This window comes from Ptychodera flava, chromosome 4 (assembly GCF_041260155.1).
Source record: "Ptychodera flava strain L36383 chromosome 4, AS_Pfla_20210202, whole genome shotgun sequence".
Classification (NCBI taxonomy): domain Eukaryota; kingdom Metazoa; phylum Hemichordata; class Enteropneusta; family Ptychoderidae; genus Ptychodera; species Ptychodera flava.
In genome coordinates this window covers 33330997-33356581 of record NC_091931.1, presented here as the reverse complement: position 1 = coordinate 33356581, position 25585 = coordinate 33330997, and the positions used below count along the sequence as shown (strand labels likewise).

At 34.9% G+C, this 25585-nt stretch overlaps 1 protein-coding gene across 3 annotated transcripts in view; it reads left to right on the top strand.

Annotated features, from left to right (window-relative positions):
- Nucleotides 1-25585, top strand: part of LOC139130373 (probable methyltransferase-like protein 24) — a 37858-nt gene that overhangs the window by 9532 nt on the left and 2741 nt on the right. The window contains exons 2-9 of one of the 3 annotated variants that reach the window (XM_070696171.1): nucleotides 164-383; nucleotides 972-1110; nucleotides 3538-3711; nucleotides 13816-13940; nucleotides 14144-14233; nucleotides 14908-15140; nucleotides 16153-16224; nucleotides 24447-24615. In XM_070696171.1, the coding sequence (XP_070552272.1) occupies nucleotides 13932-13940; nucleotides 14144-14233; nucleotides 14908-15140; nucleotides 16153-16224; nucleotides 24447-24615 (573 nt within the window). In that variant the 5' untranslated portion in view covers nucleotides 164-383; nucleotides 972-1110; nucleotides 3538-3711; nucleotides 13816-13931. Of the gene's footprint in view, nucleotides 1-163; nucleotides 384-424; nucleotides 503-971; nucleotides 1111-3537; nucleotides 3712-13815; nucleotides 13941-14143; nucleotides 14234-14907; nucleotides 15141-16152; nucleotides 16225-24446; nucleotides 24616-25585 lie in introns of all 3 variants that reach the window. The other 2 variants (XM_070696173.1, XM_070696174.1) reach the window with 2 other exon arrangements.

Here is a 25585-nt window from a genome sequence, read left to right as displayed (position 1 = left end):
AGGGCCATTGATTCTTGTATTGAAAGAGATTATATGTAGCATTTGTTATGAAGAGCCATTTGAGCATCATTGACAGAGACTTCGGCTCTAAATTACTTATTTTCTTGTATGTATGTTTTGATGGAATTTTATTTATCTGATATCCAATCCATTTCATCTTCAGGATCTTCGATAAAAGCTGGAAACAAGCCATCAAGTGCACTGTGGGATGCCCCACCTACCTACTTTGGGATAAACTTATCGAGGCCAGCATACAAATGCCACCACCGATTATTGGTAAAGCAGTCCGACATCAATTTATGGGAAGTTTGCCGGGACATGGATCAAGGAATCATTCTAGATGCCCAATTATTCAAAATCTGCATTATCATGATAGCTTTAAAGTATGTGATATCTCATGGCAGTCATTTGTTTTATTTCTTAGCACAAGGTGAAATATGTATCTACAGACAGACTGTAACATGACCAATACAAGGAGAAGACTTGTGAGCAAACCATTAAGGTATAATGTTGCCAAGTCATTACTTGAATCATGTTTGTGTGAACAGATGGATGGACACATGCACATGATACGGATATATCACCAAACCTATAAGTCGTCAATGAGGACTAACAAACAAGTGATCAGACCCAATAAACAAACAAAGTTACTGAAAGAAAACTGAACGGCATGACTGCTAAAAAATATATGGCAAATATGTAGAGTAGAGCAAATGAGTCTTTTTAGCCACCTGTGGAGTGGTCCTGCAGAGAAATAAGAGAGAGGATCTCAGGACCAGGTTCTGTAGCAGGCTTATAAATTACACTAGGTGCTTAATTGATGGAACAGAACAATTTAATATCAACAATGAATATGATATTCAACTTTCATGCATCCCAGCATCTACATATGGTTGGCTGACAGTATAAGTCTTGTATTTAAGAACAATGTGAAAGTAATCTTAGTGACTCACTGTTTTATATCACCTCAGATCTGAAGACAAAGGTGACAGGGAGCTCATCAGGCATTTCAATGATGTTTTTGGTAATTGCGTAATTGTGACGTTTGATGTCGGTGAGGGGAAACCTGATGTTTTGATAAATCTTGCCGATCACATTGGAAAACAAGATGTAAGTCTCTCTCAGGTGTAATTATTTCACACTGACAATCATTTTTGACTGGAACTATGTACTGTTATTAGAATTATAAAATCAGATGACCTTCAACTTATGAATATATTTTTGAAGTCTTTGAGTCTATTTTGGATTCAGGATATTTTGAGTCAGTACTATACTTGTTCCTGCGGTACGTAAAATTTTATTGAGTCATGTGTACAGTCTTTAAGGCGTAGCTCAGAGCTAAAAGCTAGGGAAAAACAACCGGCTTGCCTGGTTCAGACCAGGTCTTTTTCAGAATGTACGCTGATTGCTACTTAACCTCTCTTTCCCACAAACTGACTGACTTGATCTCTTAACTACTTCAGGCAATGAACTGCTTACACTTTGAAAATTTCAATCTACTTTTGAAATTATAGCCACATTCCTGTGGTCACAGAAGACTTCCTTGAGTTAGCGATGCAAAAAAGGCATATTTTTTTACCTGATCAAATTCCAGTACTAAAGTCAATGTTTACACTTGCAAGTCAATTGTGGACGAATGATGGAACAATAATAATCAAGGAAATTTACAGTGTTGCCATTTACAGGACACGTATGCACAGAATAACAAGCGACCTAGCGGTAGATATAGCTCTGCTGTGTTATGAAGAGAATAACTACTTTTGACACGTGTTGATGACAAAGGAGGAAATCTGTGATAGCTCATTCAGTGACCACAAAAAATGGCAAAAGTAACTGCAAAAATACACAATTGAAGATTTCATCAACATTTGAACACATCACATTAACATCATCCCTAAGAACATGTCAACCATAGCTATCAGACGAGCAGCATTTTGAGAATCAAATTTTTTAACCAAAAACTGGCAAAAGTGCCCCAAAAAACCAAAATTGCAGATTTCATCATAATTTCAATATATCATATTAAAATAACTCCTGGAGCCGATACCAAGTATCAAAGCTATTAGACGAGCAGTTTTGAAGAGATACTTTTTTGACCAAAAATGGCAAAAATTGCTGCAAAAATACAAAAATTACTGATTTCATCATAATTTCAATACTAGGTTATCTGTAGGAACCTGTATACCAAATTATCAAAGCAATCAGACGAATATTTTGAGAAACAATTTTTTGACCAAAAATGGCAAAAATTGCCCAAAATTACAAATTGCAGATTTCATCATATTTCAATATATATCATAATAAGTTATCTCTAGGAACCTGTTTACCAAAGCTAAGTATCAACGAGCAGTTTTGAAAAAACAAATTTTTGACCAAAATGGCAAAAATTGTCCCCAAAAAACAAAATTGCAGATTTCATCATAATTTCAATATATTATCATATTAAGTTCATCTCTAGGAACCTGTATTCCAAATTTCAAAGCTATCAGACTAATACTTTTTGAGAAACACATTTTTTGACAAAAATGGCAAAAATTGCTTTAAATATACAAATTTGCATATTTCTGCACAATAAAATCTGAAACAGATCATCCTTAGGGACCTATGTACCAAATATCAAAGCTATCTGACCAGTAGTTTTGATGAAAAAGATTTTTAAAAATTTTTTGACCAAAATGACAAAAATTACCTTAAAAATACAGATATGCAAATTTCACCACAATTTGAACAAATCTAACTGAAGTCATCCTAAGTAAACTGCATATTAATTTCAAAGCAATCAGACATGCAGTTTCAGAGAAGAGTTTTTAACCAAAAAACACCAAAAATGCCCTCAAAATACCAATATGCAAATTCCACAACAATTTGAACAAACTTAAGTGAAGTCACATAAAGTAAACTACATATCAAATTTCAAAGCAATTGGACTTGTGGTTTCAGAAGAAAAGGTAGTTGTTGACAGACGACGGACAGATGGATGACAATGGAAAATCAGCCTATTTGAGAAGTTCCACGCTGCTGACAGTGGAGCTAATAAAGAAAAGTGCAATATCTCAAATTGAATAATTCATTTTGAGAGTATAGCTTATCTACAGAATAGGAGTGTTAGATAGTTTTTAAGGAGTAAATTTGTTCCAAGCTGAAAAACCGATGTTTTGAAATCATAAAAAAATGTGAATAAATACTACTATATCAGCTTAACTACTGATGAAAGTAACACCACAGTATTTGATTATTGATAACTTTTAAAGGGACAAATTAAATGAAACCATGGTGAAAATGAATAAATGGTCATAACCATTAATTCATTTTCGCAATGGTTTCATGTATCGTGTCTAAAACCGGGATTGAATATATGTATGGTCACCCATTTGTTAAATATCTTTCAATATGTCAAACAATATAAGTATCTCGTATCAAACAAAATTCATGAATGGCCGACTTTGACCAGAGTTAATTGGTGGAAGTATAGGCTTGTATCTGCTTGGCTTGGCTAATCTTTACATATCAAATTTTTCTGGTTACTCTTTACTCCAGATTGAGTTACTGGCTTTGGATGTAAACAGAAAGAATTGGCTCTCTTTTGAACAAGCTTTAGCTTCGGGATCAGTTGGGCATGTGAGGCAGTTGTTGCTGAGAATAGACATGGCTGACACCAAAGATACCATGGATGATACAGGAGATATTGGAAAAGTTTTGAGTTTTGAAAAGGTACATTTCAGCAATCCCATAAGATGTCATGTCAGTGAACACCACTACCTTACTTGCTTTTAAGTGATTGTTTCAAGCATTTAATGATTATGTTTTGTAAATACTTATTCAAGGTTAGCTATACAAGGTTGGCTATACCACATGTAACTCTGCTGTCTTAGGTGAACTGGGTAGCATGCTTAAAAACATACAGATTTCCTCGCATTATCAAATACTGGTTAAAATTGTTACATGTAGAAAATAATTGCTACGTTAAGCAATGCTATAATTATCAGTTTGAGATGGCAGAGAAAGGGTTTAATTGCTGGGCCAAAAAAGTCAAAGATCTCTTATTTTTATACAGTTTTGGTATAATTTGGAACAAGCAGTCAGTAGGTAATGAGACCTTCTTTTTGTCTGAATTCAAACAGAATTAACTCTTGTTATAGGCATTCAACAATGGAGAACGAACCTGGAAACATGCAAAACTAGACAATTATCGCTTGTTTAAAGTGGAGCTGCATGTTGCCACAGTTTTTTTCACAGCAATTTTTCTCATCAAAGATGAGAAGGAACCCCCTTATGCTATATATTTTCAAAAAGCAGAGATTCTAAAGTTTAGTACAGTAATAGTAGTTTACTCGAAGGATGAAGTGGGTGCATACTTGGGGTAAAAAACCTCAATTTTGGTATTCATTATAAAAAATTAATTTAAGTCACAAACTTGATACTATTTCCTAAAATGTAATATTTCACTTGAAAGAAGAGTATATGTAGAAAAAAAAACGACTATTTTATTTTGCATTATCTATCCTCATTCTAAAATGGCAAGGGTTGAAAGACTAACACTCAAAAAAATGATTAAAATCATGATTAGGAAAATTTAAATACCTCTTATTCAAAATGTAAGAACTTTATTGCCAGACAAAATAGCTGTTTTTTTATATAGCATTTAAAGAACATAATGTGAACATTTCAGAAAATTTGACCCAGCCAGAATGGAGTTAAATTTGGAAATTTTGAAATTGGGAGGAAAAAGAAGCCCGGAAATCGAGTGATTTGCATACATTTGCATAAAATAACACTTCTTTATCACGCAGATTAGGACTGCTTGACAAGCTAAAAGGTGAACCAAACCAATATTTTAATCCTGGGTTAACAAATTAATTAAATTGGAATGAATACTTGCAAAAAAAGGGATTTTTGAGCTAAATTCGCTGTGTTAAGTGCAGCACCCCCTTAAAAGTGATTTAATTGTTGAAAAATATCTCAGCGATGGCACTATTGATGTTCACAGTGTAAATTTTGAGTCTCCAATCACAGTTTGCATTTTGAAAGTGGACGAATCCAAAATTTACCTCGGGCAAATAGACTATGTATGCTATGTATATTGAACCAAGTTGAAACTGAATTACATTTTTGTCTAATATGCCCCTTGTACTGTAATTTACGCAAACAATTTATACCTGAATGTTACTATAAAACCCTACACTATTAAACTTTAAAATATTAATGAATTCCCCAAATCCTAATACCCTAGTAAATCTGTCGAAGTATTTATTTTTTAGTTTTAGATTGAGGGAGACCTCACAAATGGTGCAACTATGTATTAGCCCACATATGTATTCATTTGTATGTATTTTTCACGTTTTGTAAAAAAGGCCTGTGGCCTATAATACTGAATAAATACCATACACATAATGATTATGGTATCCATAAAAAAAATTAAGTCATCATCGATGACACAGTCCCCACTTTTTATGGGTACTTTAATTACAAGTCCTTGGAAAGGATAGAGTCCTGTTCATTAATTGGGTCTGTGATTAAAGATGAGTTGCATGGTGGTCATGTAAAACCAATGTGGGCTGCCACCCTAATTACAAAAGGTCATCAAATAAGTCAATTAGTAATTAATCCACAGGATGTTGCCAAACATTTTTGCATTCTATTATAACACTGACAGATTATCATGTGTACCACATTTCACAAATGATAACACTAAGTATCAATGAATTGTATTACAGCACTGTTAGATCAACATCTGAACAAAGTTTAATCAAATTTGATGACATGATTCAGGTCAAATCACTTAATTAGATAAGTTTATTAAATAATATATGTAAATTAAAATTAATTAACATGACACTGCTAAGTGTCTTTATTCAATGTTAAAGCAATGTGAGCTCAACATCTGTACCAAGTTTCATGAAATTTGATGAATCGTTTCTTGCCATATCAGCCAAAGTACAAAAATTCATTAAATATGCAAATCAGCAGTTAACTGACATGATGCTATCACTAATCTTTGCATGCCATAACACTACTGGAAGATCAACATCTGTACCACATTTCATCAAATTTGATACAACATTTCTAAAATATTACACTAACATTAAAGTTCATCAAATATGCAAATTAACAATCAATTGACATGATACTACTTAATGTCTTTGCACACTATTACATTACTGAAAGATCAACATCTGTACCAAGTTTCATCAAATTTGATGCAGTAATTCTGGACACAGTCTCCTAATTAGGAAATTTCATTAAATATGTAAATGAACAATTAATTTGAATGACACTGATATATGTCTCCATTCAAATGTTAAAGCAATGTGAGCTCAACACCTTTACCAAGTTTCATGAAATTTGATGTACCATTTCTTGACATATCAGCCTAATTATGAGAATTCATTTAATATGCAAATTGGCACTTTAACATGATACTACTACATATCTATGCACACAATTACACCACCAAAAGATCAACATCTGTGCCACGTTTCATCAAATTTGATGCAGCATTTCCAGACATATCACACTAATTATGAAAGTTCATCAAATATGTAAATAAGCAATTAATTGACATGATCTGCTTAATGTCTTCATTCAGTATTACAGTACTGGAAATCAAAATCTGTGCCATGTTTCATAAAATTTGATGCAGTGGTTCTGGAGATAGTATCCTACTAATTAGAAAAGTTCATTAAATAAGCAAATTAGCAATTAATTCCCATGACACTGCTACATGTCTTTGTACACTAATATGAGACTCTGTGCTAAAAATCTGAACTAAGTTTCATCAAATTTGCAGCAGTATTTCTAGACATCACCCTTACAACAATTCATAAAATATGCAATTTAGCAAATAATTTATGCAATACTGACAGTGTGCTATCAGAGCTCTGTGTGACAAAAATCTTTACAAAGTTTCATCGAATTTAGTGCAGTCGCTTTAGAAATACAGCTCTTTTTCAGAAAGTCATTGTCAATCGGGATGACATAGTCCCTGTTTTTTTAATAAAATGTCCATCACACGGCCGTATTAGATTGGATCACAAAAAATCAACATGCATATGTATGACATAAGGAGTAATATTTGTACCAAGTTTGAATGAAATCGCTCCAGGCATCTCTGAGATATCTGTATGAACGGATGGGCGGACACACAGACATGACCAATTAACCTACAAGTCGCCCCCGGACGGTGTCTGTAGGGATTAAAAAAGACTATTGTCAAAGTTTGTATAGTGTGGACTCCATCAACAACCTCCATAGTAGCAAGAGTGAGAGAGGTTTGAATTGTGGAATGGCCTAGTACACAAAATACCTACTGCATTTTCAGATGAACAATAATTGCACAATGAGACAAACTGAGTCGAGTAATTTTTATTTGACACACTCACAGCAGACAAATTAAGGCTCTGTCAAATTAGAATCCATGTAGTCTATAGTTGTGTAAAAAAACTGACTCTAAATGACCTACAAACTCAGTGTTACAAGTATTAAGCTTATGCATAAATCAAAGGTACATTTCAGCAATCCCATAAAATGTCATGTCAGTGAACACCACCACCTTACTTGCTTTTAAGTGATTGTTTCAAGCATATAATGATTATGTTTTGTAAATACTTATTCCAGGTTAGCTATACCAGGTTAGTATCTCTGCTGTCTTAGGTGAACTGGGTAGGCATTGCTTAAAAACATACAGATTTCCTAGCATTATCAAATACTGGTTAAAATTGTTACATGTAGAAAATAATAGGTGCATTAAGCAATGCTAATTATCAGTTTGAGATGGCAGATAAAGGGTTTAATTGCTGAGCCAAAAAAGTCAAAGATCTCTTATTTTTACCTCCCATTTGCCATACATATATGGCAGTGGGAGGTTATATGGTAGAAAAAAGTCTGTATGTGAGATGTCTGTCTGTATGTATGTATGTATGTATGTATGTATGTATGTATGTATGTATGTATGTATGGATGTCTGTCCGTCCAACGCAAAAACTCAAAAACCGCTGAACGTATTGAGCTGATTTTTGGTGTAGTGATGCCATATATGATGTAGATGTGCCGTTGTTAAAATGAACTTTTTAGTCCCATAGATATGCAAATGAGGTAGAAAAAAAAGCGAAATTGGTCAAAAATCAATAACTCAGGAACTACTCATCTGATCAGTGTCATATTTGGGTTTTAGGTACCTTGGGCCCAACTCATTTAAACATATAGATTTGATGTCAATATTTGATGCTTTCTATTTTAAATGATTTTTTTCTCTTTTTTTGGCATTTTAGTAAAAAATCTTTTCCTCTTGAACCAATGGTTGGATCGCTTTAAAATTGGCGTGCAGGTACCTTGTGAAAACTCAAAATAGAATTCATCAAAATTATGGCACAATTTGCATATTTGTATTTTTGGGCAATTTTTGCCATTTTTGGTTAAAAAAATCTTCTTTGAAACTGTGTATGCCATTACTTTCTAATTGGGTGTGCAGGTTCCTAGGAGTGACCTGAAGATGACTCTGTGAACTCAAGCTGAAATTTGCAAATTTTGTGGTACTTTTGTCATGCTTTCAAATTTGGTACACAGGTAAAATGTAGTAGGTCATTCATTCAAAGTCAAGTACTGCCTGTGTGAATGAGCAGATTATGATTGTGCTGTTCCAGGCTGAGGTGCTATTTATAGGAATGATGCAATGTTAGACGGTAATTGATGTTTAACTGAATTTGACTTACATTGTATGTAACTCTTGTACTGTATAAACCCTATCAATTCACCCAGAAAAAAATAATTAATATGATTTTAAATAATTGAATTAATGAGGATATCAACAAAGCCAAAATAATTTTAGTGTAGAATTATCACAATGTTCAACTTTTTGACAGTTCATAGTGAAATGCTTACCATCTTGGAGGATTAAAACATGTAAAGGCAACTTTCCTGAATCCCAACTTTGACATATTCTGAACCGTCATATATTGTGCTCTTATGTTATCTAAAAGAAATTGCTCATAATAGTTTGTCATGATAGGTTGGTCAAATAATAGAGATAGAGAAAGTTCCAATTTCCCTTTATGGTTGACTTGGTAAGGATAAAATAAAATTACTTTTTGAGGAAAAAATAGAGTGATCAATTAAAGAGTGGTCAAGTGATAGGGTTTTTATGGTAAAGCTGGACTGTAAGATTCCTCATGTGCTATTTATAGCAATTATGCAATCTGTGTAAACAGTGCAATGAAAGTGTAACATGATTCCTTATAATGCTTTTGATGACCTTGAACTTCTTAAGTTGCAAACATTTGTCTCTTCTGTGTGCTTTCTCTGAGTACGTACAGGCTCAACTTATTCAACAGAACTTACTTGCAATGTTAATTTGAAAGTTAAAATGTGCTTGGTTAATAGGATGAAATACTGATAAAGATAACCAGCTGAAGATTCTTTATAACCTGACAGATATGCTGTTTTTTATGATGTAAATGTTGATAAGCAAGTCTTGTTTACTTTAATTAGAATGTAATTAACTCTCATTTATATTATTATAAGCAGTAGTATCAAGTTGATCAAGCTAATATTGACAAGTTGGTAGGCTGTTGGAGGTTAAAAGCTGTAAAAATAAATGTATGCATGTCTATCTGTTTGTCTGTCTGTCTGTAGACCCGCGTTTTTTGGAGGGTCTATGGTCTGTCTGTCTGTATGTATGTATGTATGTATGTATGTATGTTAGTTATTATGTGCGGATGTATGTCTGTCAACATTAAAAACTCCTAAATCGCAGCACCTACCATCTAATAGTATTTGGTGGACAGGTGCATCGAGGTGTGGAGATGTGAATTTGTTGAAATAAACATGTCAAAGTCAAAAATATGCAAATGAAGGGGAAAAAAGGAAAAATCCTGCAAATTGCTGAAACTTTGTAACCACTGGTCAGATTTGGTTGAAACTTGGTATGCAGGCTCTTTATAGTGACTTAAGTTACATTTCTTCAAATTGTGGTGAAATTTTGAAAGTTGTATTTTTTAGGCGATTTTCCCATTTTTTGTCAAAAAATCTTTTCTGAAAGCACTCATCCCATTGCCTTGAAAACTTGTATGTATGATCCTAGGGTTGACCTTTGTCAGATTTGTTCAAATTGTGGTGAAATTTTCATATTTGTATTTTTGGGGCAATTTTTCCCATTTTTTGTCAAAAAATCATTTTCTCCCAAAGTATTTGTTGGATTGCTGTAAAACATGATAGTCTTGATCCTAGGGTTGTTTTCTGTCAGACTTGTAAAAGTCATTATGAGATGGAGCATTTCATATTGCTGGGGTATAAGATTAATTTGGACTTGCAATGGAATTTTCTTAGTCAACCTGTAAGAATGCAATGTCATGTGTGTACTAGTAGTTAGTATCGCTGCAAAATGGGAGGACAATGTCATTGACATATTTTTATCAGTTTTGGTATAATTTGGAACATGCAGACAGTAGGCAATGAGACTTTCTTTTTGACTGAATTCAAACAGAGAATACTTGATATAGGCGTTCAACAATGGAGAACGAACTTGGAAACATGCAAAACTAGACAATTATCGCTTGTTTAAAGTGGAGCTGCATGTTGCCACAGTTTTTTTCACAGCAATTTTTCTCATCAAAGATGAGAAGGAACCCCCTCATGCTATATATTTTCAAAAAGCAGAGATTCTAAAGTTTAGTACAGTAATAGTAGTTTACTCGAAGGATGAAGTGGGTGCATACTTGGGGTAAAAAACCTCAATTTTGGTATTCATTATAAAAAATTAATTTAAGTCACAAACTTGATACTATTCCTAAAATGTAATATTTCACTGAAAGAAGAGTATATGTAGAAAAAAACCGACTTTTTCATTTTGTATAAGTATCCTCATTCTAAAATGGCGTGGGTGGAAAGACTAACACTCAAAAAAATGATTAAAATCATGATTAGGAAAATTTAAATACCTCTTATTAAAAATGTAAGAACTTTATTGCCAGACAAAATAGCTGTTTTTTTTATATAGCATTTAAAGAACATATGTGAAAATTTCAGAAAATTTGACCCAGCCAGAATGGAGTTAAATTTGGAAATTTTGAAATTGGGAGGAAAAAGAAGCCCGGAAATGGAGTGATTTGCAACATTTGCATAAATTAACTTCTTTATCACGCAGATTAGGACTGCTTGACAAGCTAAAAGGTGAACCAAACCAATATTTTAATCCTGGGTTAACAAATTAATTAAATTGGAATGAATACTTGCCAAAAAAAGGGATTTTTGAGCTAAATTCGCTGTGTTAAGTGCAGCACCCCCTTAAAAGTGATTTAATTGTTGAAAAAATATCTCAGCGATGGCACTATTGATGTTCACTGTGTAAATTTTGAGTCTCCAATCACAGTTTGCATTTTGAAAGTGGACGAATCCAAAATTTACCTCGGGCAAATAGACTATGTATGCTATGTATATTGAACCAAGTTGAAACTGAATTACTTTTTTGTCTAATATGCCCCTTGTACTGTAATTTACGCAAACAATTTATACCTGAATGTTACAATATTAAACTTTAAAAGATTAATTAATTCCCCAAATCCTAATACCCTAGTAAATCTGTCGAAGTATTTATTTTTTAGTTTTAGATTGAGGGAGACCTCACAAATGATGCAACTATGTATTAGCCCCCATATGTATTCATTTGTATGTATTTTTCACGTTTTGTAAAAAAGGCCCGTGGCCTATAATACTGAATAAATACCATACACATAATGATTATGGTATCCAAAAAAAAAAATTAAGTCATCATTGATGACACAGTCCCCACTTTTTATGGGTACTTTAATTACAAGTCCTTGGAAGGATAGAGTCCTGTTCATTAATTGGGTCTGTGATTAAAGATGAGTTGCATGGTGGTCATGTAAAACCAATGTGGGCTGCCACCCTAATTACAAAAGGTCATCAAATAAATCAATTATTAATTAATCAAGAGGATGTTGCCTAACATTTTTTCATTCTATTATAACACTGACAGATTATCATGTGTACCACATTTCACAAATGATAACACTAAGTATCAATGAATTGTATTACAGCACTGTTAGATCAACATCTGAACAAAGTTTAATCAAATTTGATGACATGATTCTGGTCAAATCACTCTTATTAGATAAGTTTATTAAATAATATATGTAAATTAAAAATTAATTAACATGACACTGCTAAGTGTCTTTATTCAATGTTAAAGCAATGTGAGCTCAACATCTGTACCAAGTTTCATGAAATTTGATGAATCGTTTCTTGCCATATCAGCCAAAGTACAAAAATTCATTAAATATGCAAATCAGCAGTTAACTGACATGATGCTATCACTAATCTTTGCATGCCATAACACTACTGGAAGATCAACATCTGTACCACATTTCATCAAATTTGATACAACATTTCTAAAATATTACACTAACATTAAAGTTCATCAAATATGCAAATTAACAATCAATTGACATGATATACTTACATATGTCTTTGCACACTATTACATTACTGAAAGATCAACATCTGTACCAAGTTTCATCAAATTTGATGCAGTAATTCTGGACACAGTCTCCTAATTAGGAAATTTCATTAAATATGTAAATGAACAATTAATTTGAATGACACTGATATATGTCTCCATTCAAATGTTAAAGCAATGTGAGCTCAACACCTTTACCAAGTTTCATGAAATTTGATGTACCATTTCTTGACATATCAGCCTAATTATGAGAATTCATTTAATATGCAAATTGGCACTTTAACATGATACTACTACATATCTATGCACACAATTACACCACCAAAAGATCAACATCTGTGCCACGTTTCATCAAATTTGATGCAGCATTTCCAGACATATCACACTAATTATGAAAGTTCATCAAATATGTAAATAAGCAATTAATTGACATGATTCTGCTTAATGTCTTCATTCAGTATTACAGTACTGAGAAATCAACATCTGTGCCATGTTTCATAAAATTTGATGCAGTGATTCTGGAGATAGCCCACTAATTAGGAAAGTTCATTAGATATGCAAATTAGCAATTTATTCCCATGACATTGCTAAGTGTCTTTGTACACTAATATGAGACTCTGTGCTAAAGATCTGAACCAAGTTTCATCAAATTTGCTGCAGTATTTCTAGACTCACCCTTATTACAAAAATTCATCAAACATGCAAATAAGTAACTAATTGATTCAATACTGACTGTGTGCTATCAGAGCTCTGTGTGATGAACATCTTACAAAGTTTCATCAAATTTAGTGCAGTCACTTTAGAAATACAGCTCTTTTTCAGAAAGTCATTGTCAATGACATAGCCCCTGTTTTTTTAATAAAATGTCCATCACACGGCCGTATTAGATTGGATCACAAAAAATCAAGTTTGAATGAAATCGCTCCAGGCATCTCTGAGATATCTGTATGAACGGATGGGCGGACACACAGACATGACCAATTAACCTACAAGTCCCCCCGGACGGTGTCTGTAGGGATTAAAAAAGACTATTGTCAAAGTTTGTATAGTGTGGACTCCATCAACAACCTCCATAGTAGCAAGAGTGAGAGAGGTTTGAATTGTGGAATGGCCTAGTACACAAAATACCTACTGCATTTTCAGATGAACAATAATTGCACAATGAGACAAACTGAGTCGAGTAATTTTTATTTGACACACTCACAGCAGACAAATTAAGGCTCTGTCAAATTAGAATCCATGTAGTCTATAGTTGTGTAAAAAAACTGACTCTAAATGACCTACAAACTCAGTGTTACAAGTATTAAGCTTAATTATGCATAAAATCAATTGTTCTCTTTCCACAGAAAGAACAGCTTCTGCAAAAGCTCCAACATGCTGGTTTTACTCTGACATTCACAGATTATCATACTTTCAAAGGAAATCAAGCCAGGAATCCTCTATCATGCTGTTACTATGAGACATGCTGAAGGTAGGAGAACAATAATAGCTCTTTCAAAGTCAAACTCTCCAGATTGTCTCTTTAATAATTGCATTGGCAGTACATGAGATTATATTGCAGCCTTTTTTCCTCTGCTGTGATTCGTTCGCGTGTCAATAAATCTACAAGTGTGTCCTTGGCAATTATAATGATGAACTAATCATGGTTAATATGCAATTCTTTTGATTTTACAGCTTGGCACAGAAAACAATCTTCTGCAGGAAGAATCATTGAAGCTAGAATGGCAACCAAAAGTGCAGTTCTTTCCTGATGGACACAATGAAGTACTTGAAATAACATCAGTGGTTTCATTATGTCAATACTTAGAATATTTTCTTATTAATTCACCTAGAGTTTGTTTGAAAAGATCTAGAACAGAATTGTGAAATTTTCAAGTACTTACATTTGCATGTATCCCTCTAGTGCTGAGATATCTTTTTCGTTGAGAAAGATGTTTGCAATAGGTGTTATCAACAGGAATTTCCTACTTTATCAAAACGTTTTGGAATTGAACTTATAATTTAAAGGGAGGGGGTTGTCCCATGTGTGGCTGCGTGACTTTCTTTTCGATAAACATTTCCTCTTCCCAGAAATTGGTGATGAATATCTAGTTCAATATAGTTTTGTAGCTTTCCAATCACTGTCAGACTTTGCCAAGGAAACTTTGGTTGTATATCTTCATTAACATGAAGCTGCTTCAGTCGCAGTCACCAGTTTCAGTACCAAGCTGCCATTTTAAAATTCTGGATATACACAAGGGATTTGCGATATGTAGTGCCCATCAACAGACCCGTTGTATGGGTCCAATATGTACAGCCGCAGATGGGTTGACCCCTCCTTTTAAACTTCATGAGTGTGTATTTTTGTTATTTTAAGTATTTAGATTATTTATGTTTTCTTCTCGTGCTTCAAGCTCCTCAAAGAATATGCAGTATACTGTACGCGTCTTCTCTCCTAGACATTCCAGACTCCATTCCAACTGCAACCATTGGTTGTTCTTCCCGAAGGAAGACAACCGAATGATTGGGATGGTGAAGTGGCACGGCTTCTGAAGTATCTCCATAGCAACCAGATGATCTGCAAGCAAAGTCAACAAATGGGAAATGATGTTGATTCGGATGGAGGATGGGATATCTGTTTTGAACCCAAGATAGGATTGAATTCCACCGATTGTCTTGTTTACTCTGTCGGGTAAGTTTGAAAAGTGATCAAGTAATTCACATCACAGAGGAGGATTATGGGATACAACAGATGACACGACTGATAGTACTCTTGAACAAAACTGAAAAGGCAGAACTTGAGTATATAACCTATTTCTTTTCTTACATTGACAAATTTTACATCTCACACTGTGCTATTTCAACCAAATTTTTTTGCCTTAAATTTGTCATGCACATGACTGTGTATTCATTCGACTTTGCTACGATAATGAACATAATGATGATGAAATTGCAATGTAAACTATTAATTACTGTCATTTGATTGCTGTAAGCACATTTGGTTCTCATATATTTGTCAGTGGATTTTACCACTTAAGTTGAATCTAATGGCTGAATGGATTTACTTTTTTTACAAAGACCCTATTTATGCCATCCTGCCAAAAATGAAAAAGAGAAAAAAGAAAGTAAGGATTCCTTTTCATAACTACCATCCACTAAAGACTGTAAAAGTTACATCATGATTATGACATATGAGACATTGTCCATTACAGTTGAAAAGTGAAACAGTAAAGAATGCTTCATCAACAATAGAATCTATTCAGTTACTGTGCCTGTAGCAATACCAACTCTGTAGCCCAGTGCCTGCATATGGTTCAGTGGCATATCACATGCGCTTGCCCGACAACATTTAGTGATTACAGTTTTCTGCAGGTATGGCAGAATGCTCCACTGAGACAGATATTCCGACTCTCAAACTTTTACAATACTTTTTTTGTCTACCATTTGTGAGGGTTCATTTTGAACCTCGTGGAGTGAATGAAGTCTTCAATGGCTTATTTTTATGAAAAACTGAAATTTAATTTGCCATAGAGATAACACAGGGATGGCTGCCATTTTGAATTTCAAATCTCGGTAAATATAGGGGTACTTTGTTTCTCTAGTCCCTGCAGTAGAAATGAAAGGGTTGCAAGAATTTACACTGATGAATAGAACAACCTAAGTTCTTTTTTAATCCAAATCAAAATGTTTGCCTTTTTGTGTAGCATTGGCTATGAGTGGTCCTTCGATGAGGCCATGGCAGCTTATGGCTGTGATGTCATTGCATTTGACCCAAGGTAATGCACCTGTTTGCATAGATGTCAAAAGCAGATTTAAGTTATTGTAAGTTTTTTTGCAGAACAGTTTGTGCCCAGCCCTCCACTCTTTAGACAATTTTCATATATAACTGTAATGCCTTGTCAGTAGTAATACCGTGCATTAACAATGGTTTGCAGAATACAAGGTGCTACTTTGCAATAAAATTTTCCCAAATACATGACTTTCTGCAGAGTGTCCATGTAAAATGATCACAGGAAACACACATATTGAAGATTGCCATATAGCATGTTTGCTGAGAGTGCAGGTAACACAACGTAATTCACCATGGTGTTTGTGAAATTCAAATTTGAGATTAAAAGACTGACAATATGTAACCGATTACAGTTACGATTACATGCTTTATTTAATTATGCATCGTGTATGAGGAGCATTGTTTTAATATGCAAATCTACTAATGACTGTTTATCAATGAGGAATATTCATAGACATAACTTTGTGCACTACCCAACAGAGTTTATATGTTTCGTGATGAAAGATATATTTAAGCATATACTTATATTTTGCATATACACCATAGAGGATGGCGTAAATGTCTGTCCCCATGGCTGGAGGTCAAAATCAACAACTAACCACCTGCAAGGGTATAACTTCTGTTATATCCTTGCTGATATGTTCATTGTTTACTTTATGAAAGATGATCGGGTGATAATCTGGTGACAGTGTCCATAGACTGGTAACTTATACTTGCTTGCTTTGGCGCAATCGGCAATCAAACGCATCAGATAATAGATGCAACACAGTGAAAAACGTAGCATAAGTATCACGGCACAAATACATGACACAGTGAAGGAGAGTTTCTCTACAATTCCAATTAATACAGGAGCACCTCAGGGCTGTGTGTTGTCACCTGTTCTTTTTGTTTTGTATAGTTAATTGCACGAGTAGGTGTGCTGTTACAGTTGTAATCACCACACTTATGGTCAGGAACTTGTAAACATCACGAGGCCGACGGCCGAGTGATGTTTACAAGTTCCTGACCATAAGTGTGGTGATTACAATTGTAACAGCTCACTACGAGGTGCGATTAACGACTTATACCACGAAAAACAGGCCAATCTTCTCTAAAATTTGAAATTACTGTCAATAATCGTCTACTTTGATTTGAATATCCACAATGGAATGGAGTGACCCATTGTACGTCGAAAGGTTCACAGAGGTCATTATGCACCTGGCATGCGAGTTTGGGAGAATGACCTATCCCAGACAAGTAGGACAAGGGCTCTGGTCAACTGCAAATCTGCATTTGAATAAGGGCTACAGAGTGGTATAATGCACCTGTGTAGAAGGAAACTGTTTTAGTCTGATTGGTTAAATAAAATGGCTTGCCTTACTCTATCTTGTTGGCTATTGGCTAGCGAGAAGGAATTCAATCTGTAGATGCATGTGATTGCCTCGTGGATGCATCAGGCTTTCAATACCATTTTCGTGTTTTCGACTGGTCAAGATGGACCTTGTCAACTTGTCTGATCTGATGACCCAAGAGACTACCTAGAGTTCCATGGACGGCCATGTAAAAACAACCAAAGTGGATTTTACACGGGCAAACTGCCCTATAAGAGCAGCCGCTACAAAGGAGCGCATAAAATCCAGGATGTGTACTTCAACTTATAAAAAAGTACTTGGCGATGATAACACCGGACGGGATTGTACTATCGATGACCCTTGCCAAGGGATTATCAAGTTCTCCTGCCAAGAAATACACGTCTTTACACAAAGCAAATGTGCAAGATGGCTTGGCCAGACTGCCAGCACACTGGATATTCTGGCAAGGTAATTTATTCTTTTACTAAAATATTTATACACAAAACGAATTCTGTAAAGTTATAAAATTAAATTCATTGACCAAAACAATTTGTTGTGTGTGCGGCAGTATCACAGAATTTCTTTCGACTATTCCACAAACGTTACAAAAAGGCTGTACTTATTTCCATGATATTTGTCACATATGTCTTGTGTTTGATAATTTCAGGTGAATGCAGCAACATCTCTGTACCATCAGGGATTCGATGAGCAGCTTATCAAAGAACAAACAGGTCACAGATCAGATGACGGATTACGCGCCTCAAATGTATGTCTACTGGACAACAAAAGCATGTGTCGAATATATTACTACCACCTCCATCTAGTGTTAAATCAGAGGAATCTGTAAGTAAACCAGTTTCTCAAGTTACGACAAAACAATGTAACAAAACAGACAAGATTGGTCCAACCAAGAAGACGCCGAATCTAAAGATGGACAGTCTTCATCAACAAATCATGTTGCTTACATTGAGCATGGTTCAAAGAAAGTTAAAATTGAATTATAAAATGTGATGCTATAACATATCAGTTGAACAAATTGTCTTCATTTTGTTATTGAATGTGTGTGAATGCGTTAGACATCTCGACTTGACCTATTGTTCTCTTGCAAATTAGTAATCAGTCATAGTTTTTTTCATATTTAAATAAGTAATCACTACACTTTTATTGATATGATAATGATTTTCTTTCATTAAAGTGTGGTGATTATTTACATATGAATAAAAGTATGACTGATTACTTATTTTGCATAAGAACAATAGGTGTCAGTCGCGTTTTCAGGGATAAATGGATGGCAAGAACAATAGGTCACAAGACCTGGAGTGGTATAAGTATACAAACGATCTAGCTTGGGACACTGATGGGGGCAATGATGAGAAGTATGCAGATGACACAGGGGTTGTGGGGTTTATTTTAAGCGATGACGATCAGGAATATTTTGAGTGTATCGACTTTGTTAACACCTGGTGTAATGACAACTATTTAGATCTTAATGTGTCAAAGACGAAAGAGCTTGTTTTGGACTTTAGAAGGAAACAAAATGAAAAACAGTTAGTTGTGATAAATAATATGAAGGTAGAGAGAGTGTCAGCATATCCATACTTAGGCTGTATGATCGACTGTAAACTGTCATTCTCACAACATGTAGAAAATCAACTGAGAAAGGTAAACAAACGAATGTATTATGTAAGATCGATGAGAAAGTTAAATGTAAGTTCAAGTGTAATTGCTCTTTTTTTAACTCAACAATATCATCTATTATTAACTATGCTAGCACCGCTTTCTACGATCTGCTATCAAATCATCTCAAAGAAGACTTCAATCGCCCTACAAAAATCTGTAAAAGCTGCTTGATGACAACCGGGATGAACTTGCGCAGAACTCATTGGTATACAAAGAATAAAGTTATTAGATGGCAAAGAAAATATTGAAAGATCCGAATCATCCACTCCGTACAGAATACGAATACCTTCCAAGTGGTCGTCGCCTTAGGGTTCCACGTTCTCGTACAAATAGATTTAAGTATAGCTTTGTACCAAGGTCAATCAGTCTATTGAATCAGTTGTAACCTGATGCATGTCTGTGTAAATGTATGTATAGGTAATTATAAGTATATTTAGTCTTTATGTATTATATTAATTTTTTCTTTTTGTCTCCTGCCAATGTACACAAAATTTCGTGTAACTATTACATGACAAATAAAAAAAATGAAAAAAAATGAATAAATGAAAAATACCGTCAATGACGCTGTAGTACCTTCTCTAATGTGTGGCCAGGTCAGGTAATTGGTTGTTGGCATGGAGTTGTTGGTAAATAGTTGATGATGTAGGGGCATGAGGTGGGATATGGACCCAAAGAACCCAAAAGATGATTAAATACATCAATCAAAAAATTCTAAGCTACTGTATAAACTGCCTAAAGATAGTTCAATGTGGAAAAAAGTTAAACAATTCAGAAATAAGAATTAACAGTCCAAAATAGTAATGACGCACTTCCTTACTGACCTGAGTGCATGTGAAATACACAACCTGGCATCTGTAAATTAAATGTATACCAAGTGATCATTTCCAGTCACTTTTAACTGTTTTTAATGGATTTTCCAAAGAGTCCTGTGGAAATGATGAAAAACGCCTATCTGGTCTTGTGTTTGTATAACCTCATGGCTGATAATTGTCATAGTATTGAAAAAAAATTGAAAGTGAGAAATTACTGTTTTTAATAGGCATATTTTCCTTGAAATACATGACCGTGTAAAGAATATATGCTAAAAGTGTTTAAGAGTAAATTTCTTTTCAAAAAATAATTTAATTTGTGACCAAAGGATTTTTTTCTTTGAGTTTACAAATTCAAACATTGCAATTTGTTCATCATCTTGTGCAGTGCAAAATTTATAAAATGACTGAAAAACAAAAAAAATTGGCAGAATTACAGTCTTTGTGGTGTAAAATTATGGGTTGACATCACGATAACTGTTAATCTGTTTGAAGTATAATATACTATAATTTAAAAAAGAAAAATTCATGCAGAAACGGTAAAATATATTGTCAGCAATGTAGTGTTAATTTTGACTTTACATCAAAATATGCCTTTGCTGGATACCAAATATATAGGGCGAAATATCAGCCATGTTCAGCAAAATCCACACAACAGCATTGATCCTTTTCTACTTTGATTTGATTTGCTTATGTTATCCTTGTATGACAGTCAGATGGAACTTGAACAAAACACAGTGAATAAGTATGCTGTAAATGAAATGGTGTGGCTGCATCACATGCAGCAATAGGAGTGCCTTTGTCTCTCACCCCTCATTTCCAACCTGTCCCATCCCTGAAAAAATAGTTTGGTCTTATATTTATAATGTTAATAATTTCTGTATTTGTTAAAATGTGCGCATCTCAAAAACTTTTGATCATAAACATTTTCATTGTTTTTTATAGCTGACCAATCAGTAACCTGTTTATTTTGAATATTTGCGCATTTTTCCTCAGTATTTGACATTTTCTGAATACCTTCTTATTCAGTTTGTCATTTTCTAAAAGTTTAAATGCTCCATTGTGTGGTCAAGCTTTCCACAAGCATCAAATGTGGGTACTTCATATAGGAGGGTCTGCCTCTAGAGGGCGGGCATCATGAACACTCCTGTGTTTGTTAGTTATTCCTCCACGCAAACTTCTGATTGTACTGTAAACATTGAAACATGGCCGACGTCCGATTTTCCTGTCTAAACTTTCACTCATTTTCGTTCATATGACTCTGAAACTCCAGGAAACGATTGGGAAGAAAGGGTTATCTTGAAATATTGAGGTACTCGCCGATATTTTGCAAAATTAAATGAGAAAAAATGCAAGGAAAATGCCGACAGGCTTACACAATGACAGTTTTCAGACTCGGAGGCATATGATCATCTCTGCAGATTATGCAACAGGCCCAGATCACGTGAGGCCATGAGGGGATACCACGCAACTCAGTACCAAACACTAGCGCTCACAGAGTGAGCAAACACAAAGTGAGTACCCCTAACGTCAGCTCAGTAGTCTGTAATAGATTGTAGTCAACTAAGAAACCTTGGAGAAAGGCTTAACACTGTGGCTATGCCGCTAAGTCCCTTTTGATGTTTTGATTTTTGTCATAGCTCAAAATCGTTCTCCCACACCTCAACCTGAGCCATGAACACCCCCACCAGTTTATGATATGACCCATCACAGTGGCATGCCGTCAACGGATCTTGACAGACGGAAGTCTTGACAGACGGAAGTTCTTGACAGCAGCATATTGGTTTTCAACTCTAATACCTTCTCTGTCTATAAATAGACACGAGAAGGTAAAAAACCAATTTGCTAAGATAAGACCCAGACCTAGAGGTTGGTGGTACATGTTATATATCGTTATTGGCAATATCATCAACTGATATTCGTATCCTTCATGATTTTGTGTCGTCTGATCATTTTCCTCTCTGTGTAAACATACATACTGGTGGATTAATTCGTTCTGATCCTTGCAAGCATGGTATGCGCAGTTATAATAGCAGTTTTAATTGGAGTAAAGCGACCCCTCAAATTTATTCATTTATGGAAACGAAACTGGGTTTTTGCTTCGTAATCTTGAAGTGCCAAGTGAAGCTTTTGTGTGCCGTGACCCCAACTGTAAGAATGTTGATCACATACGTGGATTACAGTCATTTACTCGAATGTTGTTTCATGTTTGAAATTAGCTGCCAATAGTTGTATTCCAACTTCATCATCCGGCGAGTCCGGTTTTAATTCTGTCCCTGGATGGAATGAACATGTGCGTAATTTTCACAACTCTGCGCGGGATGCGTTCAAAATTTGGGTGGTAAATGGTAAGCCAAAATCAGGCCCACTCTTTCATCTTATGAGTAAAACTCGTGCTAAATTTAAGTCTGTCTTGCGATCTTGTAAAAGAAACGAAAACAAAGCTAGGGCGGAGTCCTTGGCCCATAATTTAACACGAGGGGGTACACGCAAGTTTTGGAATTCTGTTCATAATGCAAAGGGTGGCCATGCCGCTATTCCAACCAGTGTGAGCGGTTGTACTGGTCATGATAATATTGTTGATATGTGGAAAAAACATTATGAAAGTTTGCTTAATTCTGTCAAAACTATTCGTGATAAATCATCTGTTATGTCTTCGATAGACAGAATAGATTTTCATAATCAAATGGTGGTTACTGTCAGTGAGATTAAAGAATGTATAAACAAACTTGAAAAAGGTAAAGCCTGTGGTAACGATGGTATTGCTGCAGAGCATTTGATCTATGCTGATCAAGTCCTGTGTGTCATTTTGAGCCTTTGTTTTACTGGCTTTTTCGTCCATGGTTATTTACCAGATATGTTTATGCATGCAGTTATTTGTCCAATTGTTAAAGACAAATCTAAGGATCTTACTTCGGTCGATAATTACAGGCCTGTGGCTTTGGTGACAGCGATTTCTAAACTTTTTGAATTGTGTATCTTATCACGAATTGAAACTTTACTTGTTACTAGTGATCTTCAGTTTGGCTTTAAAAGAAGTCATTCCACAGATATGTGCATTTTCACACTTAAAGAAATTGTAGATTTTTATAAGAGACATAATACACCCATATTTTTGTGCTTCATGGATGCTACTAAGGCATTTGACAGGGTAAATCACTGGACTTTGTTTAGAAAATTGATAAATAGGCGTATACCATTGTTTATAGTCCGTATTTTACAGTATTGGTATTCAAATCAGTTATTTTTTGTACGATGGGCGTCTGCTTTGTCAAACGCATTCAGTGTTATTAATGGCGTACGGCAAGGCAGCAATCTCTCACCTATGCTCTTTGCTGTGTATGTAGACGATCTAAGTACAAAGCTACAATCAGCCTGTGTTGGATGCTGTTTGGTAAACACAGTTGTTAATCACCTATTTTATGCAGATGACTTAGTTTTGATTTGCCCCTCGGCAAAAGCATTACAAAAATTAATTAACATATGTGAACACTATGGGGACAAGCATGATATTGTTTTTCATCCCACTAAAACAGAATGTATGGCTATTTTCCCGAGGTCTTGGAAACCTAACAGAATTCCTATCGTATTTTTATATGGAAAATCTCTTAAATTTGTTAACACTAAAAAATATCTTGGATATATTGTTTCTTCTTCGGGGAAGACAACGCTGATATGCACAGGCAACTTCGATGTGTTTATGCTAGAGCTAATTGGATTGCGCGCAATTTTAGCTGCTGTTCACAGATTGTGAAATGTACCCTTTTTAGAAGCTTTTTATATAGTATGTATTGTCTTAATGTTTGGTGTAACTACAGTGCTAGACAGATGTCAACTCTAAAAGTGGCTTATCATAATGCATTGCGAATAATTTTTGATCTTAAACGTGATGCGAGTATCAGTCACAATTTTGTATCAAGAAATATTTTGAATTTTGCTTCATTGCAACGAAAGTTACTATTGAACTTTTGCAAAAGATTAACAGAAAGCAAGAATTCTGTAATATACAGTTGTGTTAATTCTGATTTTTACTTTCAACTTTCTGGCAGCATTGTAGGAATGTATTGTATTAGTATTTTCAGTAGTTTTTTTATTCTTTTATAAAATTTATTTTTCGCTGTAATGCCTACATTTTAATGTTTTTCTTGGTATGGGCCGATGGCCTGAAATAAAGGTAATAATAATAATAATAATAATATAGTCCAAGGTATTAACATAAAACAAACAATAGCAAAGAGAAACCAAGCTGTGCTGAGACCCATGACACCCCTACCACCCGCCCACCCATCAATGGGATGGACATTTACGCTACCCCTATGAACACACATACTATTTTGTCAACTTCATGTACATCTTTGGTGTGACTCCATCTTGAATTTTATTTTCAGCATGAAACAACAAAGTCACAGGCATTCTAAAAGGGTCTTGTTCCAAAACTTTGGTTTGTGGGACAGGAACACAGACACATACTCTGGAAAGTCTTTGATGTCACAGAAAGTTGACCTGTGGAAAGTGAGGACGTTAGAGGGTCTCATGGCTGAAATGAACCATCAACATGTAAGTTACAGAGAGTATTAGAGACATGAAAAAGAAATATACAGATGGGAATTCTACGGATTCTACTAAGTACTGCCCGTGACTGCCCGTAGCTGCCTGAGGACTGCCTGAGGAAAGAGTAGATCAAATTTTGCCAATTTTTAACACAAACCCAATAGGTTTGACTTATGCCCGGCCAACCAAAAGTAACATTGATTTGGCGTTCACCTGATTTTTTTCAGGCGGTTTTTGAACCTGGAAGACTTGACTTTAAGGGTGTCACTTCTTGATAATGAGATCATACCACTCAATGCAAGGGGTACCATAGCATTGCCTTGCCACACCAACCTACTACCTCTTGCACTGAATGGTATGATCTCAAAATCAAGATAGGAACATGAGGTCTGACGTCTTCCAGGTTCTAAAACCACCTGAGGAAATGTCACATAAACGTCAAATCAACGTTATTTTGGGTTGATCAGGCTTGATCTAAGTTGGATCTACTGGGCTGGTGTTGAAATACTGTGGACTATCTTATTTTTACTGGAATTTATTTTAGCTGAAAACAGATTATCAATGTTTCACTGTGACCTTATTTTCACTTTGTCTAGTCTGACTACATGCAAAGTATAGAAAATTAAAATTTTCACTTGAATTTTAGTGGCAAAAAGGGCAAGCAAAGTTGCAAAAATAAATTCCAAGTGAAAATAAAGTATTCCACAGTAGACAAAATTTGGCCAACTTTTTCCTCAGTCAGTTTTCGGGCAGTCCTTGGGCAGCCACAGGCAGTAATGGTCTATCAGTAGGACCAAATTCTACAGACCAAATACGCTGGACACTTGTGTCGAAGGTCATTTAGTACAGGACAATTGGCTGCATCAACCTCATTGTACGACCAATCAAAGGATATTCTCCTTGAAACTAGCTCCTTGCTACCGGTTACCCTGCATGGTAGAAAAATTGGATAATTAAATAAGCTGTGGTACTCAAC